The sequence below is a fragment of the Carcharhinus amblyrhynchos genome, chromosome 3, assembly GCF_965287045.1.
Source record: "Carcharhinus amblyrhynchos chromosome 3, sCarAmb.v2.hapA, whole genome shotgun sequence".
Classification (NCBI taxonomy): Eukaryota; Metazoa; Chordata; class Chondrichthyes; order Carcharhiniformes; family Carcharhinidae; genus Carcharhinus; species Carcharhinus amblyrhynchos.
The window spans coordinates 23153341-23179650 of record NC_137326.1 but is presented as its reverse complement, the minus strand read 5'-3'; the positions used below and the strand labels follow the sequence as shown (position 1 = coordinate 23179650).

General features: G+C 41.0%; 1 protein-coding gene across 5 annotated transcripts in view; it reads left to right on the top strand.

Moving 5' to 3' along the window:
- The window catches only part of iqsec1b (IQ motif and Sec7 domain ArfGEF 1b), a 450843-nt gene that overhangs the window by 306974 nt on the left and 117559 nt on the right, over positions 1-26310 (top strand). The window contains exon 1 of one of the 5 annotated variants that reach the window (XM_080182210.1): positions 1719-2219. The exons of the other annotated variants lie outside the window; for them this stretch is intronic. Within the exon in view, the coding sequence (XP_080038336.1) occupies positions 2173-2219 (47 nt within the window). The 5' untranslated portion in view covers positions 1719-2172. Of the gene's footprint in view, positions 1-1718; positions 2220-26310 lie in introns of those variants that run through there. 5 annotated transcript variants of the gene reach the window in all.

Genomic DNA, 26310 nt, shown 5'->3' with positions numbered 1-26310 from the left:
AGCCATATTTTCAGTTGCCTTGGCCCAAGGCTCTGGAATACCCTTCCATAGTGTGTCTATTCTCCTCTGAGGTAATCCTTAAAACCTACACCATTAAACTTGGCTTTTCGTCATCTGTGCCTGTTTCCCTGTGCAGCTCAGTGTTGAATGTTGTTGATCATGCTCCTGTGTAGTACAGTTTACCAGAAACGGAACTGGATTAGCCATGTAAATACTGTGGCTACTAAAGCAGGTCAGAGGCTAGGAATCTTGCAATGAGAATCTCACCATCTGACTCCCTAAGCCTGACTATAATCTACAAGGTATATAATCAGTGTGATGAATCACTCTCCCCTTGCTTGGATGAGTGCAGCTCCTACAACACTCGAAGCTCAAAGCCACCCAGAACAAAGCAGTCCACTTGATTGGTCCCCTATCCATTCCCTTAACATCCACTCACTCCACCTCTGACAAACAGCAGTAGTGCATACCATCTACAAGATGCACTACATAAACTCACCAAACCTCCTTAGATAAACCTCCCAAACCCATGGCGGTGGCACAGTGGTTAGCACTGCTGCCTCACAGTGTCTGGGACCCAGGTTCGATTCCAGGCTTGGGTCACCCTGTGTGGAGTCTGCATGTTCTCCCTGTACCTGCGTGGATTTGCACCAGTTTTCTCCCACAGTCCGAAAGACGAGCTGATTAGGTACACTGGTCGGGCTAAATTCTCCCTTAGTGTACCCGAACAACATTGGAGTGTGCGACAAGGGGGTTTTCACGGTAACTTCATTACAGTGTTAGCGTAATAAATAAACACTAATAAATCGACTTTTAAAAAAAACACTGGAATTTCCTCTCCAAGCCACCCACCATCTTGATTTGGAAATATATCACTGTTCTTTTACTGCCGCTGGGTTAAAATCCTGGAACTCCCTCCATAATAGCATTACGGGCTTACTTGCACCATATGGACTGTGGTGGTTTAAGAAAGCAGTTCATTACCACCTTTGAGGGCAATTACATATGGGCAATAAATACTGGTCTAGCCAACAACAGCCACAGCCAAAGAATTTTTTTAGAAGTAGTTGGTAATCTCTACATCCACAAGAAGATTGTCATCTTGGCCGCCAATCAGGAACAAATCGAAACAGGAGTCAATTTTATTTTAATGATTTATAGATTTATTCACTTTAGCAAAATGTGAATAATTTTATACTTGGAAGAGCTCTTTAAAAGTATACAAAATATTTTCTCTCTTACTAAATTGTTAGAGACAAAACATTTCAATTTTTCCATTTACATAAACATTCCCCATGTTTTGGAAAGGGTGCAATGAAACATTGGAATTGCAGTTTTTTGTGAAATCTGACAGCTGCTGAAGAATAGATGCTCTGGCAGTTATTCTGATAAATTTGCTGCAAGTTACACTAGCCTAAAATCCAGTCCACGTTTTGCAGTATTATTACCTAAACTTTTACCAGAGGATTTGTTGAGCAAAATGCTTCCAGATTTGCCTTCATAATGCTCTAAATGTTTTAATTTTTGAGCTCGGAAATTGCAAAACCTTCAAGCAGTGACTTCACTGATGCAAACAATTTATGGAACCACAATTTACGGTTTCTTGTCAAATGTTTTATGGAAAAGTACAGTTCTATTCATCGCTAACTACGTATGTAATGTTTTATTATACGAGACATGAAATGCAGGCAGCTGCGAGGTTAAACAGTCCCCACCAGATGATTTAGGGTGTATTGTTGAATGCTTGCTGTCTTCTGGTAAGTGATATTCAGGGGCCCCACGGACAGCCAGCTTTACCCAATGGTGAACTTGAGTGTCAAACCTCCTAGGGTTTGTGTTTGGACTTTTACCTTACTTGGTAAATTGTGAGCGTCATACATTTGCTGTTTCAGCATTGCTTTAATGATCAACAAAATGTGGATCGGGGAAAACCAACCAATGCTGCAAAGTACAGTGAGAAACAAAGCGAAGAAACTTAACGCAGTCTTCTCGAGGTTTGAGGATATGTACGTTTTCCTTAAATGAGCTGTGGTGGAAATTATTTTGTGTCTGTGAGTCATTAACTGGCTGCACCAGGAAATAATCTGCTTGCTGTTGAAAGCAGCCCTTTTCTCTGTTGCAACCTTAAAACTCCAACGTTTACAAGAATAAAATGCTCAAGTTGGCAATGCCATGTGGAATCTAATGTGGAAGTACTGCATCTCTGTGAGGACAATCAGGTAGGACATACTTTCAGCTCATTTCTCTTTTGGTGAGGTAGAATTGCATGTGAATCACTTTAGGGAATTTGAAATCTCTTGATTTTCTCTTTTGGAAAGACAGGCGGATCGTCAAAAAGATGGGGCGGACGCTGTTTAAATGGTTGCTGGCAAACAAAACATACTTTTGAGGTTTTAATGTAAAATCTTTTTAAAGCAGACTGCTTATAATTTTGTGCCTGGCCCAGATGCGTAGAGTTGTTCCTACGGCTTCTTTTGGTAAATTCATTGGTCACGAGTTGTACAGGTCGAGAAGTGCGAGATTTAAGTCTGGTTTTCTGATGATGATGTACCAGTACACCAGCCACTGTCATTGGTTTCACTACCCTGACCTGGTAAGAGGATATAAATATGCCACAGTTCTTGTGAGTGCTGGGATAGGGTATGCTTCGATGCCTTCCACACTCAAACTTGGAAGATTTTGGAAGGGGGAGGAGGTAGGGGAAGATTTTTTTTTTCCCCAGGGACTGTACGCATTTGGAGGTTGGGTGACCAGGGAAGTTATGGAGAAAGAAGCCTTGTCAGTTCCCCAAAATGTTTCTGCCTCTTTGTGTTTTTCCCAGAAGTTTGAGGGCAGTGACGGCCACTTGCTGGGGGATCCGTTAAATCTTCCCAGCAATCAACCAGCAGCAATTTTCTGGCATGAATGAGATTTCTGCTAAAGTTGCATAAAACCCCCCACTGTGTTACAGAGCTTGTTGGGTATCAGGAGACGCAGGGTGGGAAGTTGGAGCATTAAGGCAAATAAATGAAATCTCCTTACTTAAGATGTAAATTGGCAAGCTTGATCCACTGCAGGCCAAGATTTGAAATTTGTTTCCAACCTCCTGGAGACTGCAGTAAGAAACAGTGCTGGTGTTGAGGAAGGGGAGTCCACAGAGTCCAGCGGTTTCACTCCATTTTGTGCATTTCTTGCACATGGGCTGCAGCCTGACTGCACGCACGCATGGGCTGCAACCTGCCTTGCAGTCTCACGCACTAACTCGGCCTCCTGTCACCTGTCCATAATTGAATGGCATTCCCCAGACTTGGCTTCTTAGTTTTGCACCTCTGAAACATTAGCCCAGGAGGTGCGCTGCTGCTCCGAGTAAGATTGGGCCTCCACAAGTGTCCAGACTGCTGAATATTTTTAAAGCATGAAAGAGTCCATCCTCTTGTGTTTAAATGTGAGACATTAGAAATAGTGCTGTGCTTGAGTCATCAGAAGGCACCTGGTCCCAGGGAAAATGCTAATAGGATTTTTTTTTAAAGTTGGTTGTGAAGTTGACATTTGGATGCAATTAGATTTTTTTTATTATGGTACGAGGTGTGCTTGTAAATACAACTAGCAATATAGAGTATTATCTCCAAAACTATGAATCTGCACTGTCTGGAATAATGTAGCCAAAGGAAATCATGTGAGATTAGGGCTGTGTGCAAGAGTTAAAGACTTGGGTTTAATACTACTTCAGGAGTTAAGTTATTCATGGTCTGTTTCTTTATTCCAGTTCTTTTTCATGCCACATGGCAGGAGAAAAGATTGGCAAACTATTCCTAAACAGTTGGCAATAGTACACTTTTTTGAGCAGCTCTTTGTCTTTGGGGGAACCACTTGATCTCCTATGGTGCCTGAAAAGCACAAGAGTATTTGGACTCATGAGAAATAAAAGATGTAGACGGCATTGGGAATGCACACATCTAGTTTATTTAGCTATTTATCAGTTATATTTCTTTTTTTTGGAAAGAGTCCTGATGTATTAAGAGTTTGGAGACAGCAGAGTGTCTGTGGTACACTCAGCATCTCTTCCATCATGTTACTGCATGCTGTGTCACATACTCTGAATACTAGTTTCTTTAAACAACTTTACTACAGTTGTTGCAATGTAATTTGAAGTCTAATTTCTGCAGCAGCCAAACGAATGTAGACAAGAGGAAAGAAATGAAAGTTGGGATTAAATGCACTGGATATTATTTGTGGTCAGTGAAAATAAACCCCTTCTCAAGTACATAAAGGAATCACAGTGAATCAACAAATCTAACAGTTTAAATAGGAGGAATGATCAGTACAAAAAACCATTTTACCTGGTATTACTGGTGATTTTTTTTTTCCTTCTCTGCTAAGACTTTTTATTTTCTTTTGAAAGTTAACGTGGGACTATTAAACTGGCCCTCTATAATTTTGTTGCAACTACATACTTTCAACTAACACTGAGATTATGCCTCTCCAAATATGCAAACTATTTTGATTAGCACCTTTCATACTCTGATCAAGACAGCAAGAAGCTACAAAGGGTTGTGAACGTAGTCCAATCCTTCACGCAAACCAGCCTTCCATCCATTGACTAGATCTACGCTTCCCACTGCCTCAGAAAAGCAGCTGGCATAATCAAGGACTCCATGCACCTGGACGTACTCTCTTCCACCTTCTTCCATTGGGAAAAGATACAAAAGTCTGATATCATGTACCAACCGACTCAAGAACAGCTTCTTCCATGCTGCCATTAGACTTTTGAATGGGTCTATTATATATTAAACTGATCTTTCTCTACATCCTATCTGTGACTTCAACTCTATATTTTGCACCCTCTCCTTGTACTCTTTATCAGATGTTTTGTCTACATAGTGCACAAGAAACAATGCTTTTCACTGTATCCCAATACATGTGACATTGATGAAGCAAATCAAATGACTGCATGTTCCGAAACACCTTCCAACCAGTGAAGCACTTTTGACATGTATTCAGTGTTGTAATGTAGGAAACACGGCAGCCAATTCACCTACAGCAAGTTCCCACAAACAGCAATGCAATAATGACCAGAGTGACTGTTTTAGTTATATTGGTCAAGGGATAAATATTGTCCAGAAAACTGGGGCTAACTCCTTTTTTTTTGAAACAGTGCCATGCAGTCTTTTACTGCTACCCATGAGGATGGGTGTGACCTCACTTTAACATCTTACGTGAAAGATGACACCCGTGACAATGCAGCACTCCCTCAATACTGCACTGGAGTTTCGGCCGTGATTTTTGTGCTTAAGACCCGGAGTGGAGTTGAATCCATACCCTGCTGAGGCGAGACTGCTCCTAATAGAGCCACGGCTAACCAGCATAGGATTTGTGATGAAATTGGTGGTTTGTGCCAAAACTGCACTATGTGTTGTTATAATATCTTGAATAAAATTAAACTAGAAAAAATGTGATGGCCTCAAGATCACTATTGTAAAGCAACTCCAGGATACAGTGTTACATTTGGCAGGGGCCAGTTGAGCTGCTGAGTTTTGTTTTGCAGAAAGTAGGTGTGGTTCTAACATTGTGCAAAACATTGATGGAGATTCTGTAACTCCCATCTCAGTGAATATTCAAGGCAGCTGTTGGGAATTTCTGATACTGGGTTAATATTTAATATATGTATTCATGGGGTAAGTCACTGGTAGTCGATTTTATTCTGCATTGATGGCAGATTATTTCATTTCAGAAGATAAGGTTGGATTTACGAACAGTATGTATTGAAGTATAAACTGGTAGTGAACCAACCAAACAGCAATCAGACTAGAAGGATGTCAGAATATCTGAATTTTGACATGACTGATACTTGAGCAATCTTCCCCAAAAGGAAAGACAGGCAGTGGCGCAATGGCATTGTCACTGGACTAATAATCCAGAAACTCTGTATTATGCTCTGGGGACCCAAATTGAAAATTCCACCATGGCAAATGGTGAAATTAGAATTCAATAAAAATCTGGAATTCAAAAGTCTGTTTTTGCATTGCTGTTTGTCATAAAATCCCATCTGGTTCACTAATGTCCTTTAGGGAAGGAAATCTGCCGTCCTTACCTGTTCTGGTCAATATGTGACTCCAGATCCACAGCAAAGTGGTTCACTCTTAATTGCTCTTGGGGATGGCAATGAATGCTCGTCTGGCCAGCAACACCCACGTCCCATGAACGAATTACGAAAAAGCACTCTAACTTTGAAATTTCAGAATTTCACTTTATTTCAGTCATCAGTGTAATTAACAAACCTCCCCTGCCCCTCACCTTTTATAGATGCCACGTTTATCTCTAATAAATGCAGTCTGCGGTAAGAAGGAAATGAATCTGTTTTACAATGATGTCCTCACGAAAGAATGTCTAGAGTGTGCAGAGTACATATTCCAAACAACAGAACTGCTCCCGGTTTTGTTTTATTAGTGTGTGTCTAGTATTAATGTGCAGCTAGCATGCTGAACCACAGTTGGATCGAGTCCATCACTTAGACTTTTGGCTGGCTGTATAAAACAAATGAGGTAATGGTGAAACTGGGACTTTCTGTTTCTGATTGGACACCATTGTGTTTCTTTTTTGTTTACTTGATTGTGTGGTCCTGGTTTGTTTTTGTCTATCATTAGTTCTGCAGTACACCTGCCTGGCGCGTGTTTTCAAGGGATAGTTTGTGGATTTTGGAGAGCAGAGGTTTTGGGGGGATGGGGGTCGGGGGAGGGGAGGGAAGAAACAAAGCTGGGGAGTTCTGTACATGTTCAAGTTCCTAACAGGCAGTAATATACAAATCTAAACTCTGGAGTCTGCCTAAACTGAAGGTAGGAGGCAACTATAAAAATTATAGTAAAAATATGGCTATGAATGTGATATGCATCAGTGGTTGCAGAAGCAAAAAGCTGAATTCATTATGATTCTCATGTAGAGTGTTAAGGCTAATTTTCTATTGTTTATTCCCATATAGACAAACAAAATATTGATTTATTTATGTTTGTTTCATTCTCTGCTGCCATTTTCCTGTGCTTTTCTATTTTGCTCCACAGCATTAGAATTATTTTTTTAACTAAGATATAATGGTGCATTTTGCTGTAGGTCAGATGTAATAGTATCTGTATTATAGATTTATCCTCTCACAACTGAGTTTTCAATTGTTTTGAGTGAGAAGTTGCTGGAAGTTGTTTTCCTGATGTGTATTAGTGATCTAGTTCTTGGTGTGTAGGGACAATTTGCGGACAACATGAAACTTGGAAGTATTGTGAACTGTGAGGAAGACCATATAAAACTTCAAAAGGACATAGACAAGTTGGTGGAGTGGGCAGATAGGTGGCAGATGAAGTTCAATGAGGAGAAGTGTGAAATGGTGCATTTTGGTGGGAAGAACATGGAGAGGCAATATAAAATAAGGGGTAAAATTCTTAAGGGGGTGCAGGAGCAGGAGGATCTGCAGGTATATGTACCTAAGTCATTGAAGGTGGCAGGACAGATGGCGTGAGCAGTTAATAAAGCATATCATATCTGGGCTTTATTAATAGAAGTATGGAGTACAAGAGCAAGGAGGTTGTGCTGAACTCATACAGAACACTAGTTAGACCTCAGCTGGCATATTGAGTACAGTTCTGAACACTACACTAGGAAGGATGTGAATGTGTTGGAGAGAGTTTAGAAGAGGGTTACACAAATGCTTACAGGGATAAGAAAACTTCAGCTACAAGGATATATTGATGAGGTTCTCCTTGGAGAGAAGGCGGCCAAGAGGCGATTTGATATAGATGCTCAAAATCATGAGGGGGGGCTGAACAGAATAAATAGGATGAAACTATTCCAGCTCAAAAGGATCAAGAATGAGGGGACACAGATTTAAAGCGCTCTGCAAAAGAAGGAATTGTGATGAGAGAAAGAACTTTTTCACATAGCAAGTGGTTCAGGTCTGAGATAACGTTGCCTACAAGTGTGGTAGAGGCAGTTCAATCAGAGCCTTCAAGAGGGCATTAGACAATTATTTGAAGAGGAGCGATATGTAGTGGTATGGGGAAAAGGCAGTAGAATGGCTCTAAGTCATGATGCTCAGTTGGAGAGCTGGTGCAGACACAATGAGCCAAATGGTCTCCTCCTGTGCCATAATCATTGTGATTGTGTGCATTGACTGTGGCGAGGGAAATGGATAGACCTGTGCATCTCTCTCTCCTATCAGATATAAGGATTGGGAAATAAACAGAGGAACAATGGACAAAGGATTGTGAAAATGTGTAGTGGGTATCAAATCAGATACAGGACAAGAAGGAAAAGGAAAATTGAATTGGAGAGAGCGAAGCCAGAAAGGGAAAATACAGTTTGAAGTACTTTCAATATTTTTAATATCACCATTGGTAAGAGTGGATTTGTAGTAGTTAACTACAGCTAATCAACCTCTGGAAAATATGTTATCACATTGTTAAAAGGCTACTTGCACTTGTAAAGCAAAGACTTGACCTTCTATTTTGCATTTTGTTAATATTTATCGTGCAGATATAGTAGCACAGCTCAGAGAGCAATACCTGGGTAATGTCATTTAACTGTGCATCTACTGCTGCATACATTTGCAGTACCATGTGCACTTAAATAATGGTGAATTCCATTGGTCTCACTACTACTTAGAGAACAAATTTGGAGCCATTGTAAGCTTTTTTTTCTTTGGGACTACAGTACGATTGACACATTTCAGAATTGTGCGTATTCTCCCATACGTTTGTGCTTTTTCTAACCTTGCATGCACAAATATACGTTGCCGTACTCCTCATCTATCCATTCTCTCACAGTCTTATTCATTGACTGTATTTAAGTTATTGTAAAAGCATTTTATATGAACATTATAGTTGGCATTTTTGTCTTTCTTTCAATTACCAATTATTTGGGTAATTGAAAATAATTTGGATACTGATGATGCATTTAGGGCAATTGTGATTCTGTATTAGATGCTCACAGAAATTGGTACAATATTGTCAAATGAATGCCTCAAAAGATTTCTACCTGTTTCGCAGAATCTGATTCTATGATTGCAAAATGAATGTCTCAAAAGGTTTCTACCTGCTTTGTAGAATCCTAGAATCTTGCACCACAGAGCAGCCCATTTGATCAATACCTGCACGAAATGTGTCAGTTTACTAATTGGGCAATGGATTGTGACTACAATCAGCACAGTCATATTCATGTTAATAGTTTGAGACAAGGGATATGGATGATGTCAGTTATTTTGCCATGGCAATGCCTCTACCAATCAGAATCTACTTACAAACCAATTGGCACTCTTTTCTCATGTAGTGTATATTCTTGTTCACTTTGTTTTTTTTCGAACATTCTGAGAGTGAAAGACAGAAAGTTTCAAAATGCCCTTTTCTCAGTGATACTTTTTTTTTCAACTTTGGCGGCAGGGTTGTCTGTTTATCCTTGCAATAACTTGAGATCTGTCAAGCACGGTGAGACATTCATTAAAGGGGTTTTATGAAAATAAATTGTCGAGATTATGAACTGTATGGCTTTAACTCTCCTCTTTTATTCCACAATTGTATTACTCGCCCTGAAATCACAAGGTTAATAGTCCTTGTGACTACATAGAATCTCTCTCTCTCTCTCTCTCTCTCTCTCTGAACCTTTCCACACCCTGATAGTCCATAGGTCACTTCTGTCTGTTTCTGTAGCTAATTATACCTGGAACCCATAGCTAGCTAGTCTGTCATCAGGGGCTTACGGATTGAGGGACATTACACCATATCAAGCATAATCTCTCTCCCTCTCTGTCATGCACACAGACACACCACAAACAACACACACACAAAGGACAACAGTCCACCTAACCTGCAGCTCTTTGGACTGAGAGAGGAAACTTGAACACCTGGCAAAATCCCACAGGGAAAACATGCAAACTCCACACAGACGTCCAGGCCAGAATCAAACCCAGGTTGCTGGCACTGAGGCGGCAGTGTTAACTATCATGCCATGCTACTACATAGAATAGTAAGCTTAAGTACTGCCGCTGAAATTGTAAAATTAAAATTTCAGAAGAACATGCATCAGATGCATTTTTTTAGCTCTATCTATTCAGTTACCCTTATCAATTTTCTTTGTTTTAAAATCAGTCTTTTAAATATTTTCTATTCATTTCCCTTCTTGTTTCCCCTTTATTTTATTCATTGATGAGATTATCTCAAACCAACAATAGGATGACTGTATATCTGGGTTGAAAGATGCCTTTGTGTTTGGCAGCTATTGAATAACGTTACAGGGTTAACGTTAGGACATCTGATGTGACATAATGCTGAGGCTGGGATGCAATTGCACTGCAATTTTGTAAAGCAACTCCAATATCAGTCAACCTCGACTTCAAGTTCAAGCTGCTTGAGTGCTGACAACAAGTCAGACCACTTTGCTGCAGAGGTATGATTGTCATGGTTGCTGAATGTAATTGTGAGGCAAAGATGTAGATCAGACTTTTGCCAAACAAAAATCAGTAGGAATTAAATTATTAGATTTAATCCAGCCACCTATTCTGTAACTGATCACATTTCTGGGGCCAGTCTTCCTAAAAGAAAGCTGCCAGGGTTCCAAAATGGAGTTTCATTAGAATTAAAATTGACAAGCAGGAAGCAGGCTAATCTCCAGTTTCCTCCCACAGTCCAAAGATGTGCAGGTTAGGTTGACTGGCCATGCTGAATTGACCCTAGTGTCAGGGAATTAACAGAGTAAATATGTGGGGTTATGGGAATAGGGCCTAGCTGGGTTTGCAGTCGGTGCAGAGTTGATGGGCTGAATGGCCACTTACTGCAATGTAGGCATTCTACGATATCTGTAGCTCTACATACTCCACCAATATTCTGAGAAGGTTCCAGGTGTCAAATTGAGCAACTTAACTGGAGGGAGAAACACTTTGGATAACTTACTTAGTTCCTACATTCTGTCTGTTATTAATTAACCCATGTTTATAAATCAAGATTTGGTCTAAAGTACACATGTGACAGCATGAGCCTAGATCGTGAACTGGTTGTTTGGTTTTTGATGAGCACTCACCTGTCAAGGCAATGGGAGAATCCATCCCATGCCCACCACCATCTAGAAGGACGAGGGTAGCAGATACCTGAGAACAATGCCACTTGGAAGTTTTGTTCCGTTGCCACTCATCATCCTGGAAATATAGAACAGAATTATAGAATCCTGCAGTGCAGAAGGAGGCCATTCGGCCCATCAAGTCTCCTCCAACCACAATCACAACCAGGCCCTATCCCCATAACCCAATACATTTATCTCAGCTAATCCCCCTGACACTAAGGGGCAATTTAGCATGGCCAATCCACCTAACCTGCCCATCTTTGGACTGTGGGAGGAAACCGGAGCACCCAGAGGAAACTCACGCAGACATGGGGAGAATGTACTAACGTCCACACAGACAGTGACCCAAGCTGGGAATTGAAACCACATCCCTGGTGCTGAGAGGCAGCAGTGCCAACCACTGTGCCGCTTTGCACTAGATATCAGAAGAGAGTGTTCCTTCACTGTCACTGAGTTGAAATCCTGGAACACTCTCTGTAACAGCATTGTGGGTTACCCACACCACATGGATTGCAGCGGTTCAAGAAGGCAGCTCAACGGCACCTTCTCGTGAACAGTTGGGAATGGCAATGAAAGCTTGTCTAGCCAGTGAAGGTGACATCCCTTGAATGAATAGTAAAAATAGTCTGTTTGGTTCAGTGATGGCACTCTTGCATCTGAGATCGCACAAACAGCAATGTAATAACAATCAGAAAATCTATTTTTGTGGTGTTGATTGAGAGGCAGATATTGGTCAGGATGCCATGAGCAGCATCTGTGCTCTTATTCGAAATAGTTGCAGTGTGAGGGCTGGTGTCCAGTGACTCTGATGGAACCTGATATGTGAGCAGTTTACTGATCACCAAGCAATCAGGGTAACGTCCTCAATACTTACAAGCCCTGCTGTTGAAGGGGCTCAAAACTTAATAGAATTCATACAGTGCAATAGGAGGCCACTCAGCCCATCAAGTCTGCACCGACTATCCGAAGGAGCATCAACTCCCCCGCCCCACCCCCAGCACATTTGCCGTAGCCAATCCACCTAACCTGCACATTGTAGACTGTGGGAGGAAACTGGAGCACCCAGACAAAACTTACACAGATGTAAGGAGAATGTGCAGATTCTGCACAGGCGTCTAGACTGGAATCAATCTGGGTCCTTGACAGTGTGAGACAGCAGTGTTAGCCACTGTGTTCAGTAGCCTGAAGTACTTCTGACTGTGGCAATTGCAACACGAGTCTCGTATTTTGTTGTTTAAAGTTATTGGGGTAAAGGAAAGGATTTTCAAAACCGAATGCTTACCTCGTTAAATGTTACATGGAGAAACTCCTGCCCAAAAAGATTCTCTTTACTGAAAGACTCTGCCATAGGTTCCAGTTGTGCTGCGTTCCTGGTGCATGAATGTGCACGACTAGCGTCAAGTGTAGTAAGCACGTCCTTCGGACAGAACAGATTGGCAAATTTTATTTAATTCATTTTTTCCATTTGGGTTTTAAACTATTTCATAAGGTGGAACTAGATGAGCTGATTTGGGCCGATAGCTAACTCATAATGAATCTGAATTAACACTATTGGAGGACAACTGCTAACAACTGGGTTCTGATTTAGAGAATGGGGCTTTCACTTTATGAATATAAGACTGCTCTGACCTTTGTTGGATCGTCTGCAAAAATGGAGCAGGAGTTTGTTAGTCAAAGATTTCCTATCTGCTGAGAAAAGAACAATGTAAAGCTGCAGCTCACTGGTTAGCTTGGGTACTTGATGGAATAAGTTGCTTGTATTTTAGAGATGTATGAAAGTAAATTTAAGCAGCAATTTTGAGATTAGTTACTTGTGGAAAATGCTATTCTCCGAGTGATGCGTTTTACGGCAATGTGCTTGTTTCGGTTTCCAATACCTAAATGTCTGGGAAGACTAATGCACACTGTGGCAGTCCATGTCGGAAGTAGGTGCAGCTGTTTGCCTTTGAAACAGATCTGAAAAAGAACAGATCATTACAGTGAAGCAGAATATAGAATAAGGCCGGCAGAAGTTATAATCAAACTGCATTTGGATCTGATCAGACTTTGAATATTATGTATTGTTTTAATAGTTGAGAAATTGAAAAAACATTCAAATGCCATCGCGATGAACCCTCGTGGGGAAATGAGTTATAAAGCAAGACCTTGTGCTTTTGAGCCTTGAAAGAAGGAATTAAGCTCATCTTTCTAAATTGCATAAACCTGTGCATGGTGCAGAAAGATTAATCTGTACTATTAATAGAAATTAAACTGCTAGTTGGACATTGGGGTTATGTGTTTGAACTAGTTAAAGGCAGAAGTTAATATTATCACAATGCTCTAAATGCAGAAAGAGAACAACATTTGGGAGTAACTTCCAAGCACAATCACAGGAGCCTAGGACTTAAGTGGAGGCCACTCAGTACTTTGAACCTGCTCTGATATCCAGTAAGATCATGACCGATCTGGCTGTGCCTCGCTCCACTTTGCCTTTTGCCGCATAACTATTGATACTCTAGTCATAAGGCCCTAGAGGTTTACAGCATGGAAACAGGCCCTTCGGCCCAACTTACCCATGCTGCCCTTTTTTTAAACCCCTAAGTCCCAATTACCCGCATTTGGCCTATATCCCTCTATACCCATCTTACCCATGTAACTGTCTAAATGCTTTTTAAAAGACAAAATTGTACCCTCCTCTACTACAACCTCTGGCAGCTTTTTCCAGACTCTGACCACTCTCTGTGACAAAATTGCTCTCTGGACCCTTTTGTATCTCTCCCTTCTCGCCTTAAGCCTATGCCCTCTAGTTTTAGACTCCCCTACCTTTGAGAAAAGATATTGACTATCTAGCTGATCTATGCCCCTCATTATTTTATAGACCTCTATAAGATCACCCCTCAGCCTTCTACACTCCAGAGAAAAAAGTCCCAGTCTACACAGTCCTTATAACGCAAACCATCAAGTCTTGGTAGCATCTATCTATCAAAAATCTTTCTAACTCTGCCTTGGATAAATTCAATGACGTAGCCTTCAGTGCTTTCATGGGAGAGAGTTCCACATTCTAAGAACCCTTTTCTCTCATCTCCATCTTAAACAATAGACCTCCGATTCTTAAACTGTGCCCCTGGTTCTAGTCTCTCCCACAGTGAAAACATCCTCTCAGTATTTACTCTATCAAACCCCCTTAGGGCTTCTTTCTAAATTCCAATGGGTATGGGCCTAACCATTCTTTCTTTATTAGAGAAGCCCCTCATCCCAGGGATGGGTCAAGTTGACCCTTCTCTTAGCTTCTGCTAACACAATCATACAATATAGTATTTCAGATATGTTCTCACAAAGCTCTAGAGCTGCAGTAAAACTTCCCCACTTCTATATTTTATTCCCCTTGTAATAAACACCAACGTGCCATTTGCCTTCTTAATCACCTGCAAACTAACATTTTGTGATTCGCAAACCAGGCCACCCAGATGGTTCTGTACCATTACGTTCTGCACTCTGTCTCTCTCTATTTAAATAGGATGCTGCTTTTCTAATCTGCCTGCCAAAATGGGCAGGTTCACATTTTCCCATGTTCGTGCTCCATCTGCCAAACTTATGCCCACAAAATTAACCAGTCTATATCCCTTTTCAGACTCTACCTTCTCTTGACAATTTACTTTCCTACCTATCTTGATGTCATAGGCAGATTTAGCTCCAGTATATTGTCCCCTCACCAAAGTCATTGGGGGCTGATTCTCCCAAGCCGCTGCACTGCTTTTGTAATGCAGTGGGCCAGGAGACTCGTGCAGAGGCTGTTTTGCAGGCTCCCCCTGGCCTCTCAGTCTCCGGCAGCTGGATTTCTGGCGTTGTCAACTCTGTGTCAGGAATTGGAATGTGAATTTACATATAATATCATTAGTGGGTCCGGGATTGAAGTCTCCCCCCAACCCAGGCATATTTCATTCCAGCAGAACGTACAGCGCCCCCCCCCCCCCCCCCCTCCCACTTGCAGGGAGCTGGTGGCCCAATCCCAATGGAGAAGAGGGGGGGGACCATCAAGATCCCCCAGAGGGGCGGGTGCTGGGGGGGCTGCCCCCTGAGCATTGCCACGTGGCAATGCCAGCCTGGGCCACCTGACTACCCAAGGGACAAAGTGCCAATGCCCAGGGGGCACCTTGACATTGTCCATTGAACCTTACACAGGTCCAAGGGGGCAGGGCCTGCTGAAGGAGCAATCAGTGAAGATTTTGGAGGGGGGGGGGGTGCGGTGTCCTGTTGCTACTCTGTATTTGGGCTGAGTGATAGAGGGAGGCCAGAGGTTGGGGCTGGCCATCAGGTGAGGGGGTGCTGCTGCGCAGGGAAGCGGGAGATCGTGGCTTTGCGGCATGGGGGAACATCAAGACTAGCTTGGGGGTGGGAGTGGTGGTCGAGACATGTTTGGGCAGAGTAAATGTGTGGGATTACAGGGAAAGGGCCTGAGTGGAATTGTTGTCAGCGCAGGCTTCGTGGACCAAATGGCGGCCTCCTACACCAAATGGGTTCTGATATAAATGTCTCCCTTCAATCCAATGAGGAGAGTATATTGTCCTCATTTTGTCTCTTTCTACTGGTACGACATGAAATTGATAAGTTATTTCAGTGGATTTGGGTGATGTGACCCACTGTTTGCAATAAAACAAGCACTGCTCCAGGTTGCAATTATTTTACAGAATTTCTACAGCCCATTTGTCCTATTTACACTAGGCACATTTCTGAAAAAAATTCTCCCTCCAGATTTTGGAAACCTTTCATTTTTTTTAATCTCGTCGATGATTGCAGCATTATATATTACACTTCATGCCAATTTCAGGAGCTGTAGCTCTATAATTTGTTGAAATTAAATGCTTGCGCTGTTTTAACTAACTACCCTGTCTTCTCCTGATTTGCCGATGACTAACCTATTTATTGATGTGGAATGTTTAATTTGTTCATGCTGTTCATCGAGTGATTCATAGTAACCATATGAATGCAAGCTTGTTCTCTTATGCTAGTACGCACACCAGCACAAGTAGCAAGTTTGAAGCCACCCCAGACCTGTAACAATCTGGATCTAAATGTTAAAAACTGAGCGTAGCCTGTTTGCTATATACTACAGGACACCAATTGAAGGGCCAGAACGAAAACTAGAAAATATTTTGTGTTATTTAGTTCCTCAAAAGACTTATGTGTCTCTGTGGTCTGGTCTCCATGTAGATCCAGGAAGTAAAAATCCAGATCCATATGTTACATCAAATTGTATTTTCGCTCTCTGGTTCATGAATATGTTTCTTCAGCTGAAGCAACAAAGTCTTGGAGTTGGTCCAGAAGCTCTCCTTCCAACGATCAAGACGATGCCTCAACAATATTTAATGTTATTGAAGGGAGCTACTAGACTTCACTTGAGTGCTGTAACTTTTGCTGCAAACTCTTTTATAGATTTTTGAGCTAATGGCTTACTCTTGCCATGTTTTTTGAGGACTGGTACCTTTCTCAAATTAGTTTCTAATCTCATTATTTTGCAAATAACTCATGTAAGCCACAACGCCTATTGAAACCTGACCAAGAATATGAAATTGATTAAACTCCATCTTCTTAGGAATATAGATCGAAGAGACCATAATTGTCCAGAAAAAATTACCCAATGTTGCAGTAGCTATTTTGGCCCTCTGTCCCGCCAGGATGTTTACATTCACACTGCATAGGTTGCCTGGTCACATAAGCAATTATAAGCAGTAAATCTCTTGTCTTTAGGGTTATCCCATAAACAAGTCTGGTAATGTTCTAACAATCCAACTTTCCATTTAAACAAAGGACTTAAACACCCTGCTTCTGTTAAGTTTATTAGTGAAGACCAAGAGTTAGTGGGTGATTTTGAGTTCGGCTGTTATGCAAAAGGACATTTGACATCAGTATGAACATTTAATATAATTTGCCTTGTTAATTTTAACTGAAAACAAGAGCTAATTTTGTTGTTCACTTGGTTTCTGTAGCCTGGGTCCGCTGCAGCTAGTTCCCATCATAAACTATTACTTTAGACTAGGAAAGAATAAGGTGCTGACTTTCAAATATATAATGGTTGCTATCAATCTTTTTGATACCAATAAATGGACCATAAACCCATGTGATCTCTTCAGAGCGTAATTGAACAAGTAAAGCTATTTAATTCATTTTTGTAACCTTTACAGGTCTTTTTGTTAATGCACATTTATTTCCATGATTTACGCAAACATGTAACCCCATGAGAACATGCCAGCGCGCACAATCTAATTGTGTACAGTATCTGTACGTGTGCCCTCATTGACTCCGAAGAGAGACAAGAGAGCAGAAAAATGCATCTTGTGCTGGCAAGGTGGAACAATATTCCCTCAGGGATTGTAATTTCTCGAGGCCTGATTTTTTTTTTTACATCTACATTTCTATAAACATCCGATGCACGTGTTCCAAGGTGAAGGTAGTTATTTGTACCCAGGTGGTTTGCAAAATGACCAGACAGTCCCATAATTATATTGGTTCCAATTATCCAGTGACGATGAAGGTTATTGATGCGCCCTCATTGGTGTGAGTAGAAAGGTCACAGGAACATGTCCATTAAGGTGACAGGGAAGCCACCATGTAGCGAACGCAACTCTCATCAGTCATGAACTTAACTGTGGGAAGAAGTAATTGTTTTAATTCTTGTTTTATGTCCCTTCAGAAAGAGAAAAACAATGACTTATTAATTTTGTGTACTTAGATTAGTACAAGATGGCAATTTTTTCTTCTTTACCTGGCTTAGTTTCTCTCCTCAGCCTAGTGTTGTGGCTCTGTCCCAGTTTGATTTATTTTTTTCCCAGTTTCCTCATCTGTTACTCTGCCTAGTCTTTAATAATAGCCGCGAGGGTTAGGGAGAAACATATGGTGCTCATTGCCTCCAGGTTGACACCACCTTTCTGTTCAAAAGAATGATTAATGTAGCTGTTCCAACCCATGTCGTGATGACCCTACCACCTCCATGTAACTGACATGTCAATGCCATAATTATGACTTCACCCTGATAAATGTGTGTCTGAAATGGATCCAGGTCTTCACGGTGGCGGAAATTCATACTGATGTGAACAAAACCAAACCGTAGGGCGCAATTGAACAGATCATTGTGGCACCATATTGGAATGGATGTCCACATTGTAACGCAGAATGCATCAATGCAGTGTCTACTTGAATGTGCTGTGAAATGGTGATGCAATAAGGATGGGATGTACGTAGATGCATGTTGGTCTTCTAACATGGTGTTGAGCTACTAAAAGAAAATAGATGGGAGAGTAACTGTTCATTTGATAGAATAGGATTAGCCTATTCTAATACACCTGATGTAAACAAGGAAGGTCATCTGTTGTACTTTTTGTACTGCACCTTTGGCAAGGACTGTGCATCAATCCCACCCAGTGGAAGTATAGAACCAAAATTAGAATATGCTGGAAACACACAGCAGATCATTCTGTATCTGTAAAGAGAAAAGGCAAGTTATGATACTTGTACCTTGCTGCAGAACAGCTGGTTTTGGTGAAGGCTACACACTGAAAATATCATAACACTGCATTTTATTTTTATTTCAATTCTATTGGATTTTGATTTTCAGTTTCATAAAACAAAACATTGATTTGGTCCGGTGGCTTAAAGCATTTGCCAAGGATGAGTCCTCTGATGCTGAGGGGACTATGGTTGTTCTAAAGGCAGAGTACATATTTTGCACACTGAAATACAACCTTTGCATAGAATTTTTTCCATTTGGCTGACCTGTAGTAATTGTGTTGCACCAAGTGTCATATTTAGCAGATGATCTTATTTACTCAATTTATTATTTCCTAATTATCATCAATCAAAATGTGATGAGTGTGGGTCTGCAGATGCTCCATCTATTCTTTAGCCTCAGAATAATGAGCAGACTCACAAAGACATTTAGTTTTTACATTGCTGATGGCTTTTCCAGAAGGGGCTGTCTGGGTGTCTGGGCCAGCTGGTGGATTTTCCCTTTTGTTACACCTTTCAGCATGAGCACCACTGTAGATTGTTAATCTCCATAAGGCGATCTGTCCTTAGGACTAAATTAAAAGCAATTTTGCTTTGAGATCATCCATCTAACAAGATGCCATAGAATATGCAGGACAAAGAGCACACTGAACCGAGGAAGCTAGCAAAGTAGAGCCCATAATACCAAGTGCCATACTTTATATTGTGGATATATTAAATTTACCAGCCAAGTACTTAATGAATTGGATGCTCTCCCTCCATGGGAATGATCATCTGCAATTTTATTTTAGTAATTTATAATGCAGCCTTTCTTTTGCAAAGATCTTGTGCTGGATACTTGAAAGGACAACTTAATCATAAATTTGGAAGATGTGCAGAAAAACCATTTGGAGAGATATACTGGTTTCTAGCAATTAAAATAAATTTAGATTTAGGTAAAGCATGATCGTATATGGACTTGAAATGGATTCCTCTGGGAATTAATAAGACTTCAATATTTTACCGATGGTATTGTAAAATCACATCAATAATGGCATCCATGCTTTACATTTGCAGTTTTTTATTTTTGCAAGTATATTGTGATCACAAAATTTACATTGATAACTATATGGATACTGTTACTCTTATTTATTGGTGACTGTTTTCTTATTTAACACATGAGAAACTTGATGCATAATGCATTACTGCCAAATAATAAATAGCAGTAATGTTTGTTTTTTTTTATCATCTTGGAACAGAAGGGGCCTTGCAATGCAGAGTTAAAGCCATATGAAAAGTAGTTGCTGATGATGATAGCAGGCTTAATGAAGCAAATCACCCTCTGGCCTAAAAATGTATAAAGGCTGAGTTTACTGCTACAGTGCCAGAACATGCACAAGTACTCCAGTCCTACCCAGCCACTGAAGAATAGATAAAACTGATTCTACTTTCTCAAAATTTGTCAAGTCAGCTATGACTCTCTCCAACTTTTACAGATGTGCCACAGAAAGCATTCTTTCCAGTTGTATCACAGCTTGGTATGGCTCCTGCTCTGCCCAAGACCGCAAGAAACTACAGGGGTCAAAAATGAAGCCCAGTTGATCACGCAAACCAGCTTCCCATCCATTAACTCTGTCTACACTTCCCGCTGCCTCAGAAAAGCAGCCAGCATAATCAAGGACCCCACGCACGTTGGACATTTTCTCTCACCTTATTCCATGGGAAAAAGATACAAAAGTTTGAGGTCATGTGCCAGCCACCTCAAGAGCAGCTTCTTCCCTGCTGCCGTCAGACTTTTGAATGGACCTACCACGCATTAAGTTGATCTTTCTCTGCACTCTGGCTGTGACTATAACACTACATTCTGCTCCTTCTCAATGAACGGTACGTTTTGTCTGTATAGCATGCAAGAAACAATACTTTTCACTGTATACTAATACATGTGACAATAATAAATCAAATCAAATCTTTGAGATGAAATTTGTACTTAACCAAGAATGGAACAAGCCAAAGTGCATTTTAGAGTTTGCTGTGTCCCGAAGCTAACACCTTTCGATGTTCTGTGGCAAAAAACTAAAATCAGTGCAACCCACTCTGCTGTGTTTCACATCAACATTCTTGTTCGCATGTAGATGGTGCTGTAATTCAGAGTTTTATTTCAACAGACCGCAAAGTAACATTTAACAGCAGTGAGTTATTAGGAAACTGATTTCAGCGAAAGGCCTGCGTATTGCTGTGTGATAACAGGGAAGATATTTTCCACACCTCGCTAAATTCATCTCCTTGACTCTTCTGGTTCAGTGCACAGCACCTGAAAAGATTCAATCGATCAGCATTATCCGGATAACCTTACAATGACTTAGAGCAACGATGAAGACTTTAGTTAAACATTTGTTCTGCTTTCATTCCTGGCTGCTTTTTAGAAGAGCACTAATTGAACAAAGAATTTTCCAATTGGTGCTGTTTTAGGCACTGTCAGTTGGCGTGGAGATCTACAGAGCTTGGATGATGTAGGGGGCATTTATCCAAGGCTGCGGACAGGATTTTGATGGAGGTGAGGTGGGGAGGGTGCAGGGAGAGCTGCAGAAAGCAACAAAACAAAATGAAATGGATACACAAATGCAATTTCTGAGAATGATGTGCCTCTCACTTCCATCCCCACTATATCCTCCCCATTCATAGTCTGCTCCCCTCACACTTTTTTCAACACTGATTTCTCTCTCATTCTCAATTTTCACCTCTTTCCTATTTCTTCCAGCTCCTCCTGCCTTTCCTTGCCACCCTCTGCATACTTGTTCCAATAGCTATTTCCTCCTCTGCCAATTGTCTGTCATCGTTACGATCAACCTCTCCTCGTATCTTCCCCTGTCTGTCACATGTCTTCCCATTCTCAACAGCTGCTGGGGGGACTCCTGACGTTGTCAATCGTTCTACGCTCTGATACTCCTCAATCTGTCACCACTTATCCTTGCATTCTCCTTCAGCCCTCATTGCCTCCTGTCCCCTCCTTGCATATCCTTTCTGTTGTTTCCCCACCAGGCTGGCCTGAAAGCTATTTTCTTGGTAGTAAAATGGAAAAGTAACAATTTATTTTGCAAAGGTACACTGGAAATACTTTAAGCATTTGGAAAAATTGTCAGGTTTTTTGGGCTTAATTCTGGGAGCATGAAGAAAGGATGATTGGTTGGTGGTATTAATTTCTGGATGGCACGCATTACCAAAGGTGAAAGTGGTGAAGTCGTGCAGAGGAAATCAAAAGTGCTCGAGCGCCGCAAGGAGGCCGCGGACTTGGTGCCAGGTCAAAGGAGGACAGGTAGCCTGAAATGGCAAAGGCAAGAGGTGGGGAAGCCACTGACACACTGGTGGGAGCCCTTAAAGTTGTTGATAAAGCTATGTTGTAGCAACTAGAGTTAACCTTGGAGAAGGAGCTCATTAACACAACAACAGTTTGGAGAATTGAAATATCAATGTACGGTCAACTTAAAATTGATTCTTGGCATTACAGAAATAGCATGACATTAGAATGGTCGTGACAGGAAAAATATGACGGTTGCGGAAAGCAACTGAGGTGCAACATTTATGTTGGGCTGAATTTGTTCTGTGGTAAATAAACACCAGCCATTTATTGCACTTGCTGACGGACTGTCTAAAGAATTTTACATTGGAACTTTGAACGCCATTTCAATGTAATGCCCTCTCCAGGAGATCTGGGATATGTGTGATGAGGACAAGCAACTTTGCATCTCCTTAACCAATCAGATTAAAAGTTTTGTTACTGAACAGCACAAAGGCTAAACCAGGAAGTGAAAGAAAAATTAAGATGGTATTAAGAGAGGGAAAAAAGAAGAACATTTTAATTAGCTAACAGTAACTAACTCGACTTATAAAAGTTAATTTTCAGTGCCAGAGATGTCCATAGAATCATGGAATCATGCAGAAGGAGGCCATTTGGCCCATCATGACTGCACTGAATACAATCCCACCCAGGCCCTACCCCATAGCTCCATGCATTTAGTCTAGCTAGTCCCCTTGACAATAAGGGGCAATTTAGCATGGCCAATCCGACTGACCCACACATCTTTAAATTGCGGGAGGAAACTAGAGCATCCAGAGGAAACCCATGCAGACACAGGGAGAAGGTGCAAACTCCACACAGACAGCGACCCAAGCTGGGAACCAAACCTGGCTCCCTGGCGCTGTGAGACAATAGTGCTAATCACTTGAGTCATATGACACCATTAAATATTTACTTAGACCGGATAAGCCCAACTTGCTTGGAAGAATTTAGTAGCTATGTCAATGGCAAATTATCTTTAAAAGAAAATTGAACGTGTTTTGCAAGCTATTTCATGGTGCTGCTATGCAGGGCCAATACAGGTGGTCCTTTCCACTAATAGGATGTTGCCATCAGTCTGAAAAGATGTTCTACCACCACACAATTGAGCAATGTTGTGTATGAATTTTCTGGTGTGGTGCCAGGTACGTAGGCCATATGTCCCAGCAATTGACCAAATGAATCAAACAGCATGTTTCTTTGGTTGCTCAAAATGGAGTGAGTACTTGACCAGCCCACGCTTGCAAAACCCAAAATGAAATGTCTACTGTTAAATGTAATTCAGTGAACGGGCAGCACTTGCCTGAACATTGTTGAGCACGCTGATAGCTACATGAGCAACCAATTTAAGATGATCATTTAAACACTTGGCTCTTTTGAGCTTGCTACAAAAGACCTACATTTATCAAAGGGATCTATTCTTCGTTTAAAAAAAGAAATATGTTCAAGCCTTCCAACTTTTTTGAATTACCTAAGAGATTGGGGAGCCTGTGGTTCCTCATCACTTTCTCCAGTGCAATGTCAATTAGCGTTGACTTGCCAAACAATCAGCATCCTTTTCTCCTATAGTATAAATTGCAGTGAGCATATGAAATTTAGCTTTATTGTGTTCATCCTGGTGAGTGCAAAACAAAAAGCTTTGGTAACATGGCTCGCATTTCAACATTATTAAGTACACCTCTTCTGGAGAAGCACAGCATTACTGACAGCAACTTTTGAGTTTTTGCGTTATTCTGCACAAATGCAGGCTCAGTTTGTTCCAATGGAGTAATGATGATGAGCATTAGCAATTTCACTGTCATTGCCTTGGCAATAGCTTCCTCTTAAAATTGTCACCTTTTTGACTTGTAGCATGTGCTGTGGGAGGGATTATTGTGCAAACTTAAAGGCAAAATGCTGACAAATGAGTTACTCCCCTTGAAGCTTTCGCACCATAAACTCAGAGACAGCATGAGGAACAAAAGGCAAGAAAGAGAAGAAAACAAATTTAGGACAGCTTGGAACCCGAGAAGAAATTTAGCCAAGTGAGTTGGGGGAAGGGAGGAAAAAGGCAGGTAGCTGTTTGGAAACTTGGGTTCATATCCAGATAGGTATTCAGAAGGCGCTTAACACTCGTGATAACTGGGCCCATTAGACACTTGGAAATCAACAAGTTGGTCAGTATTCCTGGAGCATTTCCAATCTTCTGTTTTTTAATGCATATTAAAATGCATGGTTTTCTAAAACAATGAGATATTGCTAACTGCCTCGTCACTAGATGACATTAAAATCATTAATGAATATCATTTATGTAAACAGGAGGTTACTTTTTATGGCCATTTCATACTAACCTGGCTGCTTCATCTGCCTAACTACCAATGGTAGTTTGCCTGAAACAATTTTCTTTTTCATCCCAGCAATGTTTTTATTTATAAATACCTGTTTGAAATACGTTAATTGAAAATAAACTGAATAGATAAGATTTAGAATTGATCAAAATAATTCTTTTTGTACCATTGTTTGCCAAAACTTTCATGTGTACGGGCAGGGAGGGATCAGATTTATATCACTGTATTAGTAATGTCCAACTTCTTCCAGAAGGGAGCTAGTATTTGAAATTTAAGCCAGTGACTTCCATGTGTCCAATGGATTTAGCTGTCTCGCATGTTGAGCACCTCCAATGCACAAATCTGGACATTAACACAAGTTTCTAACCAGCTGTCTCTTGTTTTCGCCCCCTCTCCTGCCTTGCTAGGCTAAATTTCTTCTTGGGATCCTAGCCCTTGCTTCCTTCTGTTTCACTCCTAAGTTTCCTCATACTGTCTCTGAGCTCATTTTGCCTACTAGATTCTCCATCTCTCTGACCCTGTTCCCATTAAACTAATGACCACCCAACCTCCTTTCCTGACTTCCATATTGTTTATGAGGGATGCTGGAATATCATCAGGTTGCTGGTCCCCTGACCATTGACACCAAAAGGAGCATCTGAGAGGCTTCGGGGAAGGATACACTCCATGCTGGACAACCGAGACCCAGTGCCTGCTCAGGCAATACATTCTGGAGTTCTGCTCCAAATTTCAAAATCTGCTGTCATCATCCTCTCCATAAAACAAATCATCCCTCAACTCCTGGGACCTTGCAAACTGCCCATCTTCAAACTTCCTTCTTAAGTCCTTGAATATGTTGTCTCATCCCCTGTTCATGGTCAACTTTCACCAAACTCCATATTATAACTTTTTTAGTCATTTCAGCTCCTCCCACAGTAACAAAACGTTGCTTGTTAATGTTACAAATTACAATCTGTGTAACTGTGACAGAGGCAAACTATCACTTTTCACCCTTCTTAACCTGCCGTTTGCCTTTGATACAGCTAATCACTCTATCCTCATTCAGTAATTCCCCACCATTGCCCAGTTGGGTAGGATTGCACTCAGTTCCATTCTTATTGTGGCCAAGGAACCACCATCAGTGGCTTCTCTTCCTATTCCTGCATGTTTACCTTTGGTATACCCTAAGGATTTAACCTTGGCCAGCCTCCTATTTCTGATTGTCATGAAGCAACCTTGGCAACATCATCTGAATATGCTACAATCATGGCAACAACATCATCAACTTGATATTCAAAGGTATTTGACACGTTGAAGAAAAGGAAAAAAAACGTGGGGTTGATCAGTTAATAAAGGATGAGTCGAGTACAGTAGTGAGGAATGACCTTGGCTGATAAGATGGAATAAGTTTGGGTGGAGGTAAGAAATAGCAATCACTGAAAGCAGTCACTGGTGGGAGTGCTTTTTCGACCTTCTAACTGCATTTATACTGTAAGACTCTATAAACTAATAGTGGGAGCGTCTAAGAAAGGTACTGTAATAATTGATGGTGATTTTAATCATTCCAGACGTTGGATAAATCAACTTGGCAAAGGTGGCCTTTAGACTATAGTTGTTGAATATATTCCAGTCAGTTTCTTAGAACTCTTTTGTGGGACTAACTAGAGAACAGGTTATTTTAGATTTGGCAACATACAAAGAAACAGGATTTTAACCAGTAAACTCTATTAAAGGATCCTGCAGGGAAGAGTGATCATAACATGTGGGATTTTACATTCAATTTGAGGTGAGAAACTTGGATCTAAAACTGGTTCTAAACTTTAAAAAGTCGATTACACAAAGGCAAAGTTATTAAAGTAGATGGGACAGAAAGGTTAAAAGGCTAAAATGGAAGATCTCGAACAAAGAACAGTATAGCACAGGAACATGATGCCAAATTAAACTAATTCCTTCTGTCTGTCCTTGGACCATATCCCTCTATTCCTTGCATATTCATGTGCTTATCTAAAAGTTCCTATCATATCTGCCTCCACCATCACCCCTGGCAGCACATTCCATACACCTACCACACTGTATTTTAAAAAAAAATGCCCCTCACATCTCCTTTGAATTTTCCCCCCCTTTACCTTAAGTGCATGC